The 17,868-nt window shown below is 42.5% G+C and overlaps 1 protein-coding gene across 2 annotated transcripts in view; it reads right to left on the reverse strand.

Moving 5' to 3' along the window:
• LOC134644239 (activin receptor type-1-like) overlaps positions 1–17,225 on the reverse strand; it is a 29,537-nt gene extending 12,312 nt beyond the window's left edge. Inside the window, exons 1-5 of one of the 2 annotated variants that reach the window (XM_063497079.1) lie at positions 16,132–17,225; positions 15,906–16,020; positions 2,987–3,060; positions 2,174–2,425; positions 51–323 (exon numbers count right to left, since the gene is read on the reverse strand). In XM_063497079.1, coding sequence (XP_063353149.1) covers positions 51–323; positions 2,174–2,425; positions 2,987–3,053 — 592 coding nt within the window. In that variant the 5' untranslated portion in view covers positions 3,054–3,060; positions 15,906–16,020; positions 16,132–17,225. Of the gene's footprint in view, positions 1–50; positions 324–2,173; positions 2,426–2,986; positions 3,061–15,905; positions 16,021–16,124 lie in introns of both variants that reach the window. The other variant, XM_063497078.1, reaches the window with a different exon arrangement.
• Between the last annotated feature and the right edge of the window lie 643 nt (positions 17,226–17,868).

Genomic DNA, 17,868 nt, shown 5'->3' on the forward strand with positions numbered 1-17,868 from the left:
CGTGAAGGAACAGCAGCCAACAGAAATCTGTACGATGTGTACAAAGTCACCTTTCCCTGGGGCTTGCACAGTGACGTTCATGTTACACAGATGGCCCTGGCAGCACTTGACAACATGGGCGGATGAGGGTGGCATGGCACAGGTGGCTTTGCCCTCCTCGTCGTCCCTCAAGCAGCCCTTCTGTTGGACGGCTGCCCCATCAATCATCTTCAGAGCGGAGAAACAGTGCTGGCCTGTGCAGCGATGGCCATGCTCACACACACCGCCCTCGCATACACACTCTTGGTCTCTGAGGACTGGTCTGCCAGCAGACAGTTGTACATCTGATAAGAGGAAATAGATATGTGGGGAAACCCATTAGACCAATACCATTAGCAACCCATTAAATTAAAAGGCATTCACTCACATCAGAAAACATGCACGTTGAAAAGATCCATTTGCTGGACATTCACCAAAGAGAGCAGAAAATGCTTTGCCTGTTTGAATCTAGCATCTCCTGATATAAAACAAATTTTACTATTTTGTTGAAACAACACTTATTCAGGAGGCCTACTCAAACAGACTAGAAAAGATTATTTAAATCTTTGATTTTAGTTGTTGACAAGCATGCACATGGTTCATGGGACAGATCAATTGATTTTCTAGCTTGCGATTTTAAATACATTTTCATTATCAACTGTAAAAGCACACAACAACTAAGCAGCTATACTGTAGAATAACTTCACACACAGGTTTCCATCTCACACACGGCTCTAATAATAATAGCATAAAGCTACTGGAAATTAAACAGACTTTAACAGAGTCCATTAGCTTACTTGAAACTGAATGTGCTGAAGCACAGAGCTTGAACAACAAACAAGAGTTACAGCCTTGCACTTGTATAACTTAATAAATTTCAGTTTAAATGCATGTTTACATTTTATTCACCAATGGGTGTTTATTGTCAGTCAAGTCGAGGGTCTGAGGATAAAGAGTGGCATTTGATGTATAAAGAAATACACCACTTGAGCACATTTTTCTGAGTTACAGTATCGAGAAAGATGAATACAAGAGATCTGACTCGACCTTGCTGAGCTTTTTCTTTTTCTGTTCTGAGACTATCATATTCTAGGTAAAATTCTTTGTATGTGTTTGCACGTATAGCACAGAAAGCTGATTCTGTTAGAAAACAAAGTGTTAGTCATGACAGCAGGCAGTGCTGCAAATATACACATTGCTGCAAAAAAAAAAGCTACAAGCTAGAAACAGCACACAAGATCTTGTGTCCTGCACGATTGCTTCTTGATTATTTTATCCTATTAGGTATTTATAAAGTGTGTTTTCATGATTAGTGTACGAATTCTTGAGTTATGGCCAAAATGTTGTTTTGCTGGATCATGAGAATGGGATGAATGGGCCCAAATTCCAAAACACAATGCATCCATTGTCAACTGTTGCCAGTTCAGAGGAAAAAAAGTGGTGTTACAGTCCAAACACTTCTCGTCTGGGTTTCCATCTGTGAATTCCACCAGTACAGCTGTTAGCAAGAGCCCTCTTTTCATTAGTACCTACTTGAATCAACTCGGCACGGTTCACCATGGTTTTTAGGGTTTTCCATTGGGTCATAGTACCCGGTACCAGGTGCTTTTTTAGTACCTGCTCAGTCAGGGTTCCAAGCAATCCGAGGTGGTACTAAAATGTGACGTCGTGAGACTGAATTGGCTGGTCGGTAGCGTCACTTGATGAGTCACGAAAGCGCTGTTCACGAAAATTAAAACCACCATTTTTGAAACCTGGCAACGAGGGAAATGACTACAAAAAACGATGCCATGATCCCCGAGTCTGACGAAAAGCCAGGACAAGACCAGCCAGCCAAGACCGAGCAGCAGGTCTATTCTTGCCTCGATGTCCACCTTTTTGTAGCATTCGTGTCGCATATTATTACGCCGTGAGACGCTCGGACGTGTTGCTATGATGACAACAACACGCATTAGGTAGTACTGGATTCTAATGGAAAACCAATCAAGCCGAGTTGAGTAGGTAGTAATCGAAAAAAAAAAAGGGCTAAGGAGTCAGCTACCACAGACTCACAACTTCCAAATCCATTGAAAAAGTTGTCCTGAAATTCGATTTCACAGAGTTCTGCAGAGTTTAAAGCAGGACAACTTTACAATTTTCTTTGCAAATGCCTCACCTTTTAGTGGGAAGTTAAGGGAGATGTTCGTATTACACAAATGCCCATAGCAGCACTTCACCACCAGCTGAGGAGTTGGTGTGGATCTGCAGCTCAAGGATCGGTCTTCGTCCCCCAAAATGCAGCCTTTACGAACGACCGATGTCCCGTTTATCACCGCGAGAGAGCTGAAGCACTCCTGGCCAAAGCATCGGTCCCCACTGCTGCAGGATGATCCGTCACATAAACATTCATTTCTCACACCGTCCTCACCTGCAAGAGGAAACAATTAGAAGATCAGGATTTATGTCTGAAAAGACAGAGGTCCTACAGTAGATGATCAATACTGAGGGCAGAAATATGACCCTTCATGTTTAATCACAATAAATGATCAATGTTCGCTACTTGTTTGCATGTAGAGATAATACATACTGAAGATGTAGGGAGAAAGTTTTGCTTGCCAGAATAAAGAAAAAAAAATTCTACTGTAATCCGCTGCCACTGCAGTAGTTTAAAATAACACTGACAGACAGCAGATGAAAGGCAGACAGACTGAGGAGGGGTGGTGAAACAGGGGGGCAGCATGAATTTTGTTCTATGCATGCAAGAAACTTGAGGGGGACAGTGAAAGAAACAGAAGTAACACTGCGTATATTAACCAGCTCACAGGAGGAGGGGGGGTTTCAGATGTCCATAACACAACTTTTCAAGCACTGTACATATTGTTTATTCTCTGGATATCTAGCACGGACACTACACCGAATTGGATCCGATACCGCTCCTGTTCAGGTCTGACGTAAAAAGCAGCCTTTTGGTTTATTATTAGAGACTTACCTTCTAAGCTTGAACAGGGGAGGACCAGTGTGATCACAACTAACAGAAACATGTCCACACTCGTCATTGTAGACCTGGAGAGGGGGAGGAAAAAAAATGAAAACAAAAACAAAATGAACGTGGCACTCCAACTATGAAATCGTGATTTTTATCTTTCTATATCAGCACACTAGTGATATCTTTGTGAAAATTCCTTTCAGAGGACTACTTCATAAGACGGACTTAAAATGGCAGGATTTCCCCATCGAGGTAGGAATATTAGAGTGAGTGATTTTACAGAGGGAGACCTTTTCTTGTTTTCAGGGGAAAAAAGTCAACACCAAGTTTAAAATGCTCAAGTAAAGTGGGTCTCATGCCTTCCTGTTGTCCTGGCAACAAGGCATTGAGTGGCAAGCAATGGGGAGACTGGTGCTCTCCTATTGGCTGCCTCGGTGCGTGAGTGTGTGTGTGTGTGTGTGTGTGTGTGTGTGTGTGCGCGTTGGAGGGACAGGCTGCTTGGCAGTGAGGGGAGAGGAGCAGACAGACATGAAGAGGAGGAGGAGGAGAAAGAAGAGAGGAGGACAGTGTGGGTGCCCGAATACTATCGTTTAGAGACCTGGTGACAGTCTAATCGTTCAATATTTAATGCATTTGTAGGAACCGTTACATACGCTGTGCAGTAGTAGGTTTTTTTCCATTTTGGACAGATTTTTTGTCACAGTTCACCTGTTTATCTCACACTGCAAACTCCAAAATAACCATTTCATAAAGCTGATATGCAAGTGTTGAGCAGACACGTAGCTTAGAGCGTGCCCCGTTTATGCTATACCAAACACCGGGAACGTTTTCTTGGCAGCATGTGCGTTTGCGCCTCAGTGCATCTGCGCCGCTGATAAATACCCCAACCCCTCCAAGCTTTTGTGCCCGTCTCCCAGACATAAATGATTAAGCACGTAATGTTAGCATTAGGCCAACGGCGGCGTCTGCACAGGCCGCTCACACACAGACCACATGCTGCTCCTTTAATCAGAGCACAAAACAGAGGCTGCCACACAGAGATAATCAGGAGCTCTGTCTGCTCCCTTTGGACCGGAGAGGAGAGGGGAACAGCAACGGAGGCACGGAGAGCACGGGGCAGGCGGGCATGAGGAGGCAAGGGAGGAACGGCCCAGGGGCAACTTGGGGACAGTGGGTCAGAGAAGGGCAGAGAACGGGGCGAGCGTGTGAGAGAGATGTGGGTCACGGTGGGCCGCAACACTCAGTTAGGCTAAAAGGAGGGAGGTGGCTGTGGGGGGAGCGAGACGAGGAGGTGTCTAGTGTCAGCGCCCAGAGGGACAGTGAGAAGAAGGGCGCCATGCTGTTGGAAGGGTGGGGTAGGTGAAGCGGGGGGACAGGCTGAGCTGTGATGGAGTCAGAAAGCCGGAGGAAACGGGACAAAGAGATAAGCAGAGGTGTAGAAGGCAAAAAAAAAAAATCCCAGGCCCAATAAAACAGATGCGCGTTCCTCGTTATCTTGATATATTGACTCATATGACTCGTAAGAAAAAAAAAAAGACAACATCAAGCACAACATGCTGACTCAAACACTGTGAACAGATCAATAACTAACCTCAATTAACTAAGTAGAGCATGTCACAAGGCTCTGCTTAATGGCATCAATTAGTGTAGGCAAATGATTTGCTGCATTTTTGTTTATATTTACTGCCAAAACAGCCTCCACGGGGCAATGAAATTATGTCTGTCTCAGTTCATCTCGCCTACTCAAACACTTTGTCATAAACGAGCTATAAGGAACGAGGCACTCACTGAGTATGTGTCTGCTTCTTGGATAGACAGCAAATATTTAAGTCTGAGTTTAAAAAAAAAAAAAAACCTCATGAGTCACCAGGTCTTCCTTTACATACAGCAAAGTACCAGTTAGACTTGATAACCAAAAAATGTGAAGTCCCTGCAAGTTTCAAACAGTACAGTATGCATATGCATGAATTCAAAGTGTACTTTATGCATTAATAGCAATATTTATGTTGCATAAGCACAGTAAACAAACTGTTTCCCACCTATGAATAGGCCATGGCTAGTTGGTAGCATATCATAAACCCAGCTTACAGCTTGGGCTTCATAAATACAGAGCCAGACATGATATTGGAAACCTCAGAAGGCTTTCTTAGGGAAGGAAAAGAAGCAGAGCTAGCATCTGCAAAACTGATCTGAGCAGACAATTTTGTCGTACTGTGAATGTGTGTGTGTTGCGTCCCTCTACCCCTGCGTATTGAATTCTCTGGCAGCGTCGTGTAGTGTGTGCTCACAGAGCTGACATCCTGCCAAGGGTGTGCTCTCATTCCCCCACTCGGTCTCAACCCCCATCTTTCCTCTAATTCCCTCTTCCTATGTCCTCTGAAGTTGTGATGTAATAGGAAACTGGTATGAACGCCACATGCTTATTATAACTTAAGATATATTTTCCCCATGCTTATTGTGGTTGGAGCCAATATTGTAATAAGCCTTACAATACCATAAGGCAGAGGGAAATGCTAAGAGCTTGAGAAAGCTGCCCTGATTTTAATATGCATTAAAATACTTTGAGGAAAATAATGTTATATGTGCATTCCTTCTCTTTGCCTACCTTGAAAGTGAAATGTCAGTTTGCATTGGATGCCATTTATTATGCTCTGAGCTCCTCTGTTCCAGTGGTAAAATTTGACTCAAGTATGCTACAAAGAAAATGTTGAGCTGCTTGCACTTTAGTTATACAGTAACTTTGCATTTAATTTTCTGAGGCACATTCAGGTGGTAATACCGTCATTCTAAATGGAGGAGACGTTCCTTCTTTCAGTTAAGTAAAGAATAGAAATACTTTTTCCACCAAAGACGTTCTTTACGAGGGCTTCAGATTCTCTGCGTAGGTACCGACCTTGTATGAGCAGACATAAAACATTACATTTAGCTTAACACAAACAAGCCCTTGTGTGTACAATCTAAGATAAACACCTGAAATAGACATGGCTCAGCGAGAAGTATGTTAGGGTAGACTCCTGCCAAGTGCTACTAGAAAAACTTGAAAGTGATCCTGCATGTCGCCGCTGCCATTTTATGATGCCACAATTCCTTCCCAGACTCTTTCCAGTGATCTCACTCCAGAGGGCCATCTTGATAAGCATTACTCTAAGAAGTTGAGCAGAGCTTAAAGTGATTAGATAGAGATAATTAAACATGCTACTCACATGCTGTTACTGGTGCAACTGGACCAAAAGGCATGCATAGTGGGGAATATAATGATTTGATCACCTGCTGAATTTGTAATTTTGCGCACTTACAAAGAAATTAACAGTCTCTAATTTTTTTAGTAGTTTCTTTTTAATGGAGAGAGACTGAATATCAGCCAAAAATCAAGAAAAATATTTGATCCCCTACAATCGAGCCAGAATTCAGAACCCAAAATTCTGGCCGCCACAGATTCTGGTTCCACAATCCATCCAATTACAATCCATCAACTACAGACACTCCTGATGTGTATAAAGCACACCTATCAACAGCATCAATTTCTTTCATTCCAACCTCTCCACCACTGTGGACAAGACCAAAGAGCTGTCCAAAGGCTAGAATGGGCTACCAGAACAAATGCAAAAACTTTGGTGAGAAGGTGACAACCCTTGGTGCAATTATGAATGAAATATAATAGATAAATAAAATGACCACCAATCAGCCTGGATCTTTTGCTCCATGCAAGATCTTGACTCATGAGGTGAGGATAATCAAGAGTAAGGTGGTGGAAAACCCAAAAATTAATATTAGGACACACTACGTTGTAACAGGGACAAAAGTCTTTCAGCATCACCATCTTAAGTTTGCCAAGAAACGTCTAAATGATTCAGAGATGCTTGGGAGAAAGTGCTGTGGTCAAATGAAACCAAAAATCAAGCTTTCTACCCGCCATGTTTGGAGGAAGAGAAATGCCGAGTATGACCCAAAGAACAAGTGGAAACAAAAGCGTAGCGTCTGGACTTCTCGGATGAGAGGTGAAATGTCTTCAAGCAACTTCAAGAAGTCCAGACACTTTTCTTTCCAAGCTCCTTAGACTACGATGACCTGGATGACTGAGAACCTTCACAGATACAACATGTGGAAACATTATGTTTTGGGGCTGTTTTACTGCTAAGGCTACAAGACAAGTTCAAAACGTCACGGGGCGAATAGACACAAAAAGCTACAATAAAATCTTGGGACGAGAACCTCATTCCGTCAGCCAGAACACTGAAGATGGGTCATGGATGGGTCTTCCAATGCCCCCATAACATACAACCAAGTCAACAAAGGACTGGTTAAAGAATACGCTTGTTAAGGTCAGGGAATGGCCTAGCCGGTCTCCTGACGTCAATCCTCTAGAAAGTCTGTGGAAGGAGCTGAAACTTTGAGTTACCAAGTGGTAACCAAGAAACCTAAAGGATTTTGTGAGTTTCTGTAAAATCCGTTTTAAAATGTGTGCAAACCTGGTGACCGACTACTAGAAACATCATACTCCTGTGCTTGCCCACAAAGGTTTCTCCACCAAGTCATGTTTTGGTTGGGGGATCAAATACTTATTTCACTCAATGACATGTAAATCAATGTGATTTGTAATGCAAATCAGCAGAGGATTAAATAGTTATTTCTCCCACTGTAGGCAGCTGTGATTTTAACCATTTGAGGAATTTTCTGCTTACGAGACATTAAGTATGATTAAAGCCAACATGTTATTGCCACAATAATTTATAGCTGACATTTTAAAAGTGATACAAGACACATATTAATCTAGTTGGACGCTTTATTATTTGGGTCTGTTTTGTATTCAGGTTAGCTAAAGAAGAGGATGACAAAACACTACTTTGTCTGATGAGCATGGTGTATCACCGAGGTTGAGGAGGGAGGAGGCTGAAGCCCTGCAGGAGCTGCTGAGTCATCATGCTGGCAAAGAGGGAGACGAGAGGTGGAATCTGTGTCTGAGCTGGCAGGCTGGCACAGTTACCATGGCACAAATAGCCTGGGCACCGAGGAAACTGCAGCAAACTGCAGGGTGGCGAGAGAAGAAACAGGCAGAGACTAGGGCAATGCAGATCCTGCTGTTCGTGTCCCTGTCCCTCTTTGCTGACCCACACCCAGACAGCCAAAGTGCCAGCATGCCATCAGGGACACACAGATGGTTCGCTCCTAGGTGGATGTGGGTGTAATACAGACCTGAGGGCGAAAGAAAAATCGTCCTCTTTGCAGCAGCCCACATTCGTATTCACACTACAGCTTGGAAAATCAACATGCTCACCTCAGTCTTAAACCACTCTTGGGTTAGAAAAATAAAGCACTCAGAATGACTAAAGGTAAGGTAATAAAAATGCACAAGCTTAACTTCAAATCTTAGAAGGTTATGAGTGTAAAACAGACTTCCTTTATTCAGTGTTTACAAACTGAGTAGAAGGCAAAAATATAAATTTACTTTAAAAAGTAGAGTGCACACTAAATGCTCAAACATCAGTACTTGGTTTAACTTCTCTTTCAGGGTCTAGAAAGAAACTAGAGCTACATTTCCAAAGTAAAAGACCCTAAAGCAAACCAGTTTGCAATATGCCAACACTTTGAAGAAAACGCAGTGAACACCAGAAATGAACATTTGTCCAAACAATTATAGCGTCTGAGAGCACGTCAGCTCGACCATGTGTCAACTCTATCAAACCAATTTGCGACATATGTGATGAGCTCTGTCATGCAGGCCACCTATCAACTAGTGTAGTAGAGTCTTGAAACCAAAATAGCATAGCGATATCAGGGATCTTGCAGGTTCGTAGCATATCACACTGTGCAAAGCAGGTCTAATTGATTAAACAAAGGCAGTGAAATGGCAATTCTGGAAAACACCCATGTGTGATGGAAGTCTGGTGAAATTTAGGTCTGTGATATAAACGGGGGGGGGAAGAAAAAGCTGAGGCACGTCCCCGACGTGCAAGCTTTGGCTTTAGCTAAGGCTGCTCCCTCTGACTCATACAATCACCTGGTCAGTGAGAATCCCAACTCAGCTTCCTTTCCCCGTTGTCTCACCTTTCCACTTGCTAGCTATATATTTTATGTAATATATATTGCCCTGAAAACTGATTACTTAAATTGACATAATGTCTGTCATGACACAGACTACGAGAAAACCGCCCTCAACCTGGCCCGGTTATTTTAGAACTAACCTGCATACAAAAAACATTTTGCCATTGCCAAACTTCAAATGCCCACAATTTCACACTCCACAGTGCCCTTGTATGACCAGCGTATATCATAATACTCTGTACTGCTACTGTGTGTGTGAAAGCCACTGGAAAGCAAAGCTCTTAATGTTTTTATGCCTGTGAAGCTCTTTGAACCTCTACATGAATTTGATTCAATACAAATAAAACTGAATTGAATCGAGTCGAGTTGAATTAACCTTTCGAAACACTCCTCTTTCTCCGAGGGTCTCATCAAAATGGGAGATGAAAGGACTTCTGAGGTCCCCTGGAATCTGCAGTGCCCCATTAGCTCCAGCCAGGCTCCATCTCTTAGGGTCTTGCAGTATCTCAGCAGCCGGCCTCTTTTACAATGTGAGGAATGTAATCAAATGCAAATGCCCCCCCTCTGTTTGCCCAGTGTTTCACTCACACATTAATTGTGGTAGGCAACAGCATAGCGAGTTTTTGTTCTGTGAGTATGGTGCTACCTAAGGTGTATGCACACACTCACACCCACACTTTATTCTGGACCTCAAACAAATTTAATCAAAAAACAATTGTTTTCTTCCTGTTGTGTCTCATCTCGCCCTCCACCTCTCAGGGCTTAAAGCAATATGGGGTTTTTTGTTGTTTTTGTTTTGTTTTTTTACTTAAAATGTGTTCAGTGGGTAGGAGAAAGAATGAACAGAGGTAGAATTAGCAGGAGAAAAAATATATACTTGGTCACATTAAAAAATATATATATATTTACATCAAAAACATCACTTTTATCTACATTTAGTGATTTTTTAGGGAATCACATTTCAACTTTACATTACTGTAATGTAATTAGCTGCTAAATTAGCAAACAATCCTCAAAAGCTCGGGGGACAGACCCACTTTGTCCCCTTTGTTCTTTAAATAAGATGGTAACACATAAAGAAGATGTAAACTACAACTCCAATGGGTCACAGCTGTGGCACAAATCACAACACTTACCTGAGAGGTAATAACTTTAATCATTTTCTAAAGGTGAATCCTCACATTAATTTAATTTAATCAAATCAACTGTAACTGCAGACCACAGAAAGTATAAAATAAGGACGTAGCTTCCAGATCCGAAGTGCCTTAAACCTGCATTTCATCTGTACGCCAGCAGATGGCAATAGCTGCGATTGCAGAAAGAATTCCAGCCCTATAGAAGTCTATGACAAAATTGTTTTCTGACTTGACCTCTGTCTGACCTCTGACTCAGTCACTAATTTCAGGTCATAGTGGAAAAAAAAGTAAGGATGTTTTGCAAATCTTGGCCATAATTTTCCGTTTGGAGGATTAGCCACAGTGTGCTCACTGGATAATGACTTACGATTGACAAGTCAGTGAGCGCACAGTTGCACACTCAAGCTCGCCGCTCCTCATGACATCACCATAGCTACATCCATCTTTTGTGCGGTATATGCTGGAGGTCTATGTTTTTCCGATGATTCTCAAGTTGGAATAAAAGATTATAAACTTAAACGAAACAAATACCCATCTCATTGCAGTGTAGCTTTTTAAAGCAGAGGCAGTGGGCTGAGAAATGGGTAAATAAATGCTTCATCAATAAAGCAGATTGCTTCCAACAATACAAAACGGGGTTCCTTATAGCCAGCAAACATTTGCTGTGTGACAGGAAAAAATAAAGAAAGAATGAAAAGTATGTTTTCTTGTTTCACAAGAAAGAAAAACAGCCATTTTCATTTCTAATAATACTTCACTGAAGTTTGATTCATTTGAGAAAAAAAAAAAAAAAAAAAGACATAACACTTGAGGCGATGTTAGATAGATGTCAAACACGTAGGATAGAAAGACCAGGAGAGTACAGTGCAATGTAAACAATGAGTATCAAATTACATTCTCACACATGAACTCTGGAAAAGATTGGGAAAAATCACCAAACTTTTGCCTTTTTTGTCACATGCAGAATGTAGTGCAACTTCTTCACAGACAAAAAAAGAAACCCTAAATAAATCTCTTCACAAACTAATGTTATGGCTGTATTATAACTTTGTGGTATGTGATGTCTGGGTTGGGACAAACTTAAATGCTTTACAGCGTTGCGATGGCACTGTTAACGAGTCTTCTACGTAATAGTCACCATAGCAATTAGACATTCATTTTCACACAGCATCAAAACATCTGAAACAGCCAGTTCAAACAGACTTTATGGCCCAGAGCCACGTTTGCCAGCAAAGGAATGCACAAACATTCTCCCTCCAAATGACCATCTTATAAAGGTTACCGCCCTGGGGCAATATTTCACTTAAAAGGACACCTTGATTTGTATCAAGGTGGACCCACTGCACCAGTTTTGTTTCTTGTAAAACAAGTCAGGCGACTAGACCAAAGAGCATTGAGTGCAGTTACCAAAAGCTATGAGAAGACTCTAAAAGCTGAGTGACAAGACTCAGACGGATAACAAGATAATCCACAGTGAGTGACCAACCATACATGGAAAAAACATTCATCACACCACTGTGATAACCACTAAGTAAACAGCTTGCAACAAAACAATGAATCTGTGATCCGCAGAGAGACTGATCGGGGCCATGACATCCTCCTGCCAGTCGAGCCTTAATGGCTTTGAGTTTCCTGCCTTCCACGAGCAAAGACTTCTCAGGCAATCTGAGCACAAGGAAACAGTTTTGAAGAATCCTTTACAATAAAGTCATTAATGTGATGTAACTATTTTCTGAAAGTAGATATGGGTGATAATCCTGTGCTATCATTTATGACTCTGCAGTTGTTATTTATGATCATGTGGTAACACTGTTTAGTCAGGTTTTTTTACTCCTGTTTAGGTTAACGGAAATTTCTGGGGCATTCGTGGTTAACTGATTAAGTATTTGCTAATTAAAATCTTCATTAGAATTAGCAGCCATGGATTTGGCACATGTGCGAAGCAAAATATACACTGCTACACTGTGAAACTGATTTCAGCCATGTTGCCGATCCTTACTTCGATGTCAAAAGCAGTGAATGTCTAAATGTTATAAATGGCCCATTTGCCTCAAGCATGGGGAACGGGAATTCAAGCAAACCCCATCGACTACGACAGCAGAGTACTACCATCATAACAGCACCATTTCAGTTTACAACCCCATGACCCGTGAGATGAAACGTAGATTATTTTCAATTCACAGACAAAGTGCCCACACCAAATAAGAGCCCATGCCCGGGACAGGGAATGAGATCAGAGAGAAGCAGAGACTGAAACAAAGCCATAACTTTCTCCCCTAACAGCTGAGCGATAAGACAAGAGCACTGAAGCGAGTGAAGGGCTCATAAAATGTGTATTGCACACTGTCTCCAGTGCAGTCTGGGGTTATTGTGGAGAGAGAGGAGAGGAGCCGTGAGCACTGCAGATCTAGGTGTGTGTGTGTGTGTGCATCTGAGGAGACAGCAGCGTCTCGTCTCTCTTCTCTCTGTCTCCACTGGTCTTCATCCACATTTGAACACAGAACAGGAGGAATCGATAAGTCTGCGCAGAGCCACCAGATGAGGAGACGAGTGAGCTCCCAAACAGCAAACAGAGGAAGACTAAAAATCTGGCAGAAACACAGGGAGTCTTTTATCTCATTCTCTTCTTCCCCCCTCTCTAACTTCCCATGTCCTGCTGAGGCTGCAGAGCCTCAAAGTCCCAGACAGCTCTTCTCATCGCGATATGTTTGGGCTACATAAGGCTGATGATTATTAAAAGGCTGAAGGATTTTTTTGACTAAAAATAACACTGCAGACAGAGGGCCCCTTTCTAAAAAGCTGGACACAAGCGTAGAGCACAAGCAACTTCAACCCACATGCCGCGTTTCTCTGCAGTCGGCTGCCTCGTTTGATGCCAGGTCTGTTGCTAGTCAAACTTTCGAGTAAGTCAGCACACAGACAAACAAGCACAGGTCACACATGCAGACAAATCGTGACGCGAGAAAGCTGAAGGTAGCTAGTCTGACACCGCACTTCAAGCCAGATTCTTTCCCCTTTCTATCCTTGAGCCTGCACCTACCACCTGTTTACACACATATCCACACACAGACTTCCCTCCCTCGCCCCTCCTCCCTCCTTTTCTTCTCCAACCTGAGAGCCACCTACAAGGAAAAGCGATGAGCCTCAGACATGAAGCAGTCTATCTTGGTCTCATAACTGCAGTTCCCTTGTTAATGACAGACTGTGTAACCTGATTCCACACACATATGCATATACACACGCCACTCCCCCGCCTCCCCCGACACACACACGCAGACTCTCGCAGGGTTTCAGAGCTTTTCTCTCACTCCACTCGCATATTGTTCCAACCCAAACTGCCAGCTGCTTCTGACAGCCAAATTATTGGGCACACTAAATGATTGCTATCGGAAGCCTGCCCCCCCCTCAAAGCAAACCCCTCGCTTCATATTTTCTGAAATAGCCCGGACTTGCAGGGCAAATGAGGCGATTTATGGTCGTCAGAAGAGGAACAGATACAGGAAAACACTGGTGTAGGGGCCAAGATATTCATATATAAAGAACTTGGGAGCTGTGATGTGGAAATTTAAAAAAAAAAAAAAAACTGTTATAACCTCAGCTCACTATCACAAGCCAAATTTCTGGTTGTCTGTATTCGGTGTGATACTTCGATTACTAATTGTTTTTCAGCAGTTTTTACAGTAATTCTGATTTCACTGCAGCCTGTAGTCTACCTATCTGAAAAACTATGCTTTGCCTTTCAGCATCTCTCATTTCATAACGCGTCATCCTCAACTTGATTATTACTTTACTCGGCATGCGTGTGAGCAGTTAACAAATAATATCGGAGGACACATTTTCAGATTACTCAGTTGCCACGTTAGCATGGTATGTTTTGGGGGGTGAGCATACCAAAAATGAAGCCACTGAAAAGTAACATAGTTATGTGGCACTTTTAGAAACCTTTTGAAAAATGTTCATGCTGGCCACCAAAGATGCTCTATAAATATCAACATAGCTGGCTGACGATTCAGCTACTACTGTTAGTCTGTTTGAAACCAGACCAAGAGTTGGTGAGAAGGAGGAAAGGCCCAAAATGGTAGGAACAACAGCCACAATCAGACTGGTAGTTATTTCCTCAGATGAACAGAACAGGCTCCCCAAGACCCCCACCCCCCCACCCCACCCCCAGAGTTGAACTACACACAGTCACCCAGACAGCCTGACGTCGCTTTATCTGACCGCTATCAGCCAGACTCCATGAGGCCAGGCCCCGAGAATGACCGGCGCTCGCCAAGAGGCTACAGCTCAGTGACTGGCCAGCTATGGGGTTACATTCTCCAGATCACACAGCCACTAAGTGCCACTTAACGCTGCCACTAACCAAGACAAAACCCTAAAGCGCTATCCACTTCAAGCCTTCACTGATTTGAACATCTCTACGCAGCTAATATGAAAAAAAAAGAAAAATTATATTTGTGAACAAGTCGTCTGTGTGCTTCAGCTAGTAGCAGCAATTAAAGGGCATGGGCTAGATGGAGATTTTTCCTGAAACTGTGACAAAAAAGCTTTGAATGGAGACGGCTTTCAATTTAAACCACCCTTTTAAAAATGAACATGTCACCCCCCTGACCCTAAGTTGCATAAGCCGTTAAGAAAATTGATGGATGGATTAGTATGGATATCACCCAAATAGTCTCCCATGCCAGACTTCAGGCTTCGTGTGCGTGACAATCAGATTGTCATGCGCAGACACATCAAGTGCAGCCAACTTAAAAAGATGCGACTAAAGCAGAAAGTGCACATTCGAAAGGCTTCCCTGGCATTTAAACTCAGTGTGTGGGATTGGAATTTTGTGGGATCTATAACAATGAGTTGATTCTGAGAAAGAGCACTTAAGTGTGAGACATTCCCCATTCACACTTCTTGCAATCAGCACCATTATCTCTGAATGTTTTCAGCCAGCATTAACACCTTTCTAATGAAGTTGGCACCCTCTCATCAGCGGGTCTACCAGGTTTCCATTAGATTGTCCCTCCAAGTAGTTCTCACATATCATCTTCTGTTTGGTTTAAATCTATTCCACATCCAATTGATGCTCTATCAGTGACGTTTAAGTAGCCTTTTTTATATTTCCAACTTGCCCAAAATTAAATCCCGGACCACTCCTAGTCATACTGTGTGTTCACGAGTGTTGGTGGCGCTCCCCCGCCCCGCAGGACTGCGTTTGTGATGTTAAAAGTGCTCAGCGGGCGATGATGGGGCACGATCGAGCTGGAACGACCCTCCTAAAGACTGCATGACAAAAACTCTTCGAGTCACAGCTACTTGCAATGTCGTGAGCTTGATTCGACTGCTTAGGAGAAATCAGAACCCAGCACAGTCGCAGTTGAAAACCAGATTGTGGTTATTTTGGCCTGGCGCTCATCCTTTCATTAACAAGAGACACATCTGACAAGGTCTCTTAGCTGATGGTACACCGAGCTGCGCGGGGAGCTTATCGGAAGCGGCTATTTTGTTTTTGCAAAGTCACAAGAAAGACACGTTAGATAAAAATATGCTCGGCTGCAGAACCAAACAGGCCACGATTTTACAAAGCAGCTGAGAGAGGGAGACAGGGGTTTCTTACGGGAGCGCGTCACGAAGCCGTCTCCGGCAAACTTTTCCACGTCTACCGAAACGTCCGTGCGCATATTCCAGCATAGCCTGGATTAAATGACATTTTAGAAACGTCACGATAAATAATAATAATAATAAAAACTTACCTCGCGGGGTATTTTTTTCTTCAAAGTGCTGTGAGGGCTAGGTAACCGGCTCAGGTCGAACTATTCTGCCATCTCCCGAGAATTCACCGACAATACCCGATTTGTTTTCCAAAGTCTGAAAAGCAGAGGCTACATGACGCCAACATTCACGCCCGTCTTTCACTCGGCAGAGAGAAAAAAAGAAGCCAAATATAATAATTGTTAAAGTGACAAACTCACTCCGTACTCATTTTTGGGAGAGAGTAAAATCGAAGACGCATTTTTGTTACGCTGTCTGGGCTTCACAACTCGCACCCCGGCGGCGGCGTTTTCGAAGGCAAAAAGCCAGGATTGGAGGAGGAGGAAGTTACCTTGGAACGCAGTAACGCTAGGTGAGACGATAAAGACACGTTTCCTGTCGGCCATTTCAAAATAAAACTCATCTGTTTAGTTTTAGTCTGAGGAGCTTTGTGGCGTAGACTGACAGAAATCACCTCCTTCTGAATGTCAACAAGACAAAAAGAGACTAAGCCAGGTGCTGTTGGTCTGGACTGGAAGACCAGCAGTGATGCCGTGTACAGGGAGGGGATGAGAAGACTCTACTTTCCGAGGAAGCTCAGATGCTTTAATGTGTGCAGAAAGATGTTGGAGATCTCCTACCAGTCTGTGGGAGCGAGTGCCATCTATTTTGCTGTTGTCTGCTGGGCAGGCAGCATCAGTGCCAGAGATGCCAGCAGGATGAACAAACTAATCCACAAGGCTGGAACCATCATTGGCAAGAATCTGGAGGCATTTGAGCCAGTGAGGGACAGGAGGTCACTGAACAAACTGCTCTCCATCACAAACAATCCATCTCATTTCCTCCATGCTACACTACAGAAGCAGCAGAGCTCCTTTCCCTAAGTCTTATTTAACCCTGCAGCCATGAAGAACGCTGCAGGAAATCATTCCGATCATTCTCAATAAAACGGCACAGCAGCTCTCTCCAGATGAACACCAGGACATAGAATTCCACACAGATGTCTGTGTTAAACCTTCTTGCGGCTGTTTCTTAGACGTAGATGTACATATTATTCATTAATATCATTTGCACTACTCTTTTGCACAATTTCGGTCTTACTTTTTATTTTCATTATTTTTAGTATTGCTGTTTATGTAAAAACTGTTTGTATTACATCCCATTAAAGCACCTTCACTGTGGGCCAGCAGTACTTTTACATTGGGCAGTTTTCTTTTTATTGTAGACTGTACTGTTTTTATTATTTTCTTATCTTTATCATGCTGCTGTAATACAGTAGTTTCTCTATCTATCTATCTATCTATCTATCTATCTATCTGAGCACTTTTATAATAGCGTTTTTGTCATAAGGGTCAAAGGCCAATCTAATTGTGTGTCAATTTTGTTTTGCCTTATATTTATGCCTATAATGTTATCATTATCCTGTCATAAAGTGCTTTTTAGTCATAACTTGGTATAATTAAGAAACATGCCATTTTTGAATACAAACAGCATTTTTTTGCCATAATAAACATTAAAACAATTTTTTCTGAAAAATAACATGTGTTGTGTCAAATGTATTTTATGTTTTTGGTTTTTGGTTTTTTTTTTAACGTGAAGTGTTTTTTAAAACGCAGATGCACTACACATCTAGTGAAATGTCTCTGAGTTCACCCATAAAGTGTTTTTGCCTTGTTTGCTTTTGTGCATTATTCGTTTTCTTACTACCAAATGATCTCAAGCGAAATTGCGATTTTCTACTGAAGGAATAGACTGCATTTCCTGTCACTGACATATTCTCTCTGGGTAGCTTAACATGTTAACGCAAGCTCCTTCTGCTATTTGGATTGCTGTGCGCATGCCCTTAGCACTTGAGAGAAGCTCTGAACATACCTGAGGCCACATAAATTATTGGTATACTTCAAAGCAAGCATAGCTGCTGAAGAGAAAAGAAATAATACTTTTAAAATTATCCTAAGAGGTATT

Source organism: Pelmatolapia mariae, linkage group LG16_19 (assembly GCF_036321145.2).
Source record: "Pelmatolapia mariae isolate MD_Pm_ZW linkage group LG16_19, Pm_UMD_F_2, whole genome shotgun sequence".
Lineage (NCBI taxonomy): Eukaryota > Metazoa > Chordata > Actinopteri > Cichliformes > Cichlidae > Pelmatolapia > Pelmatolapia mariae.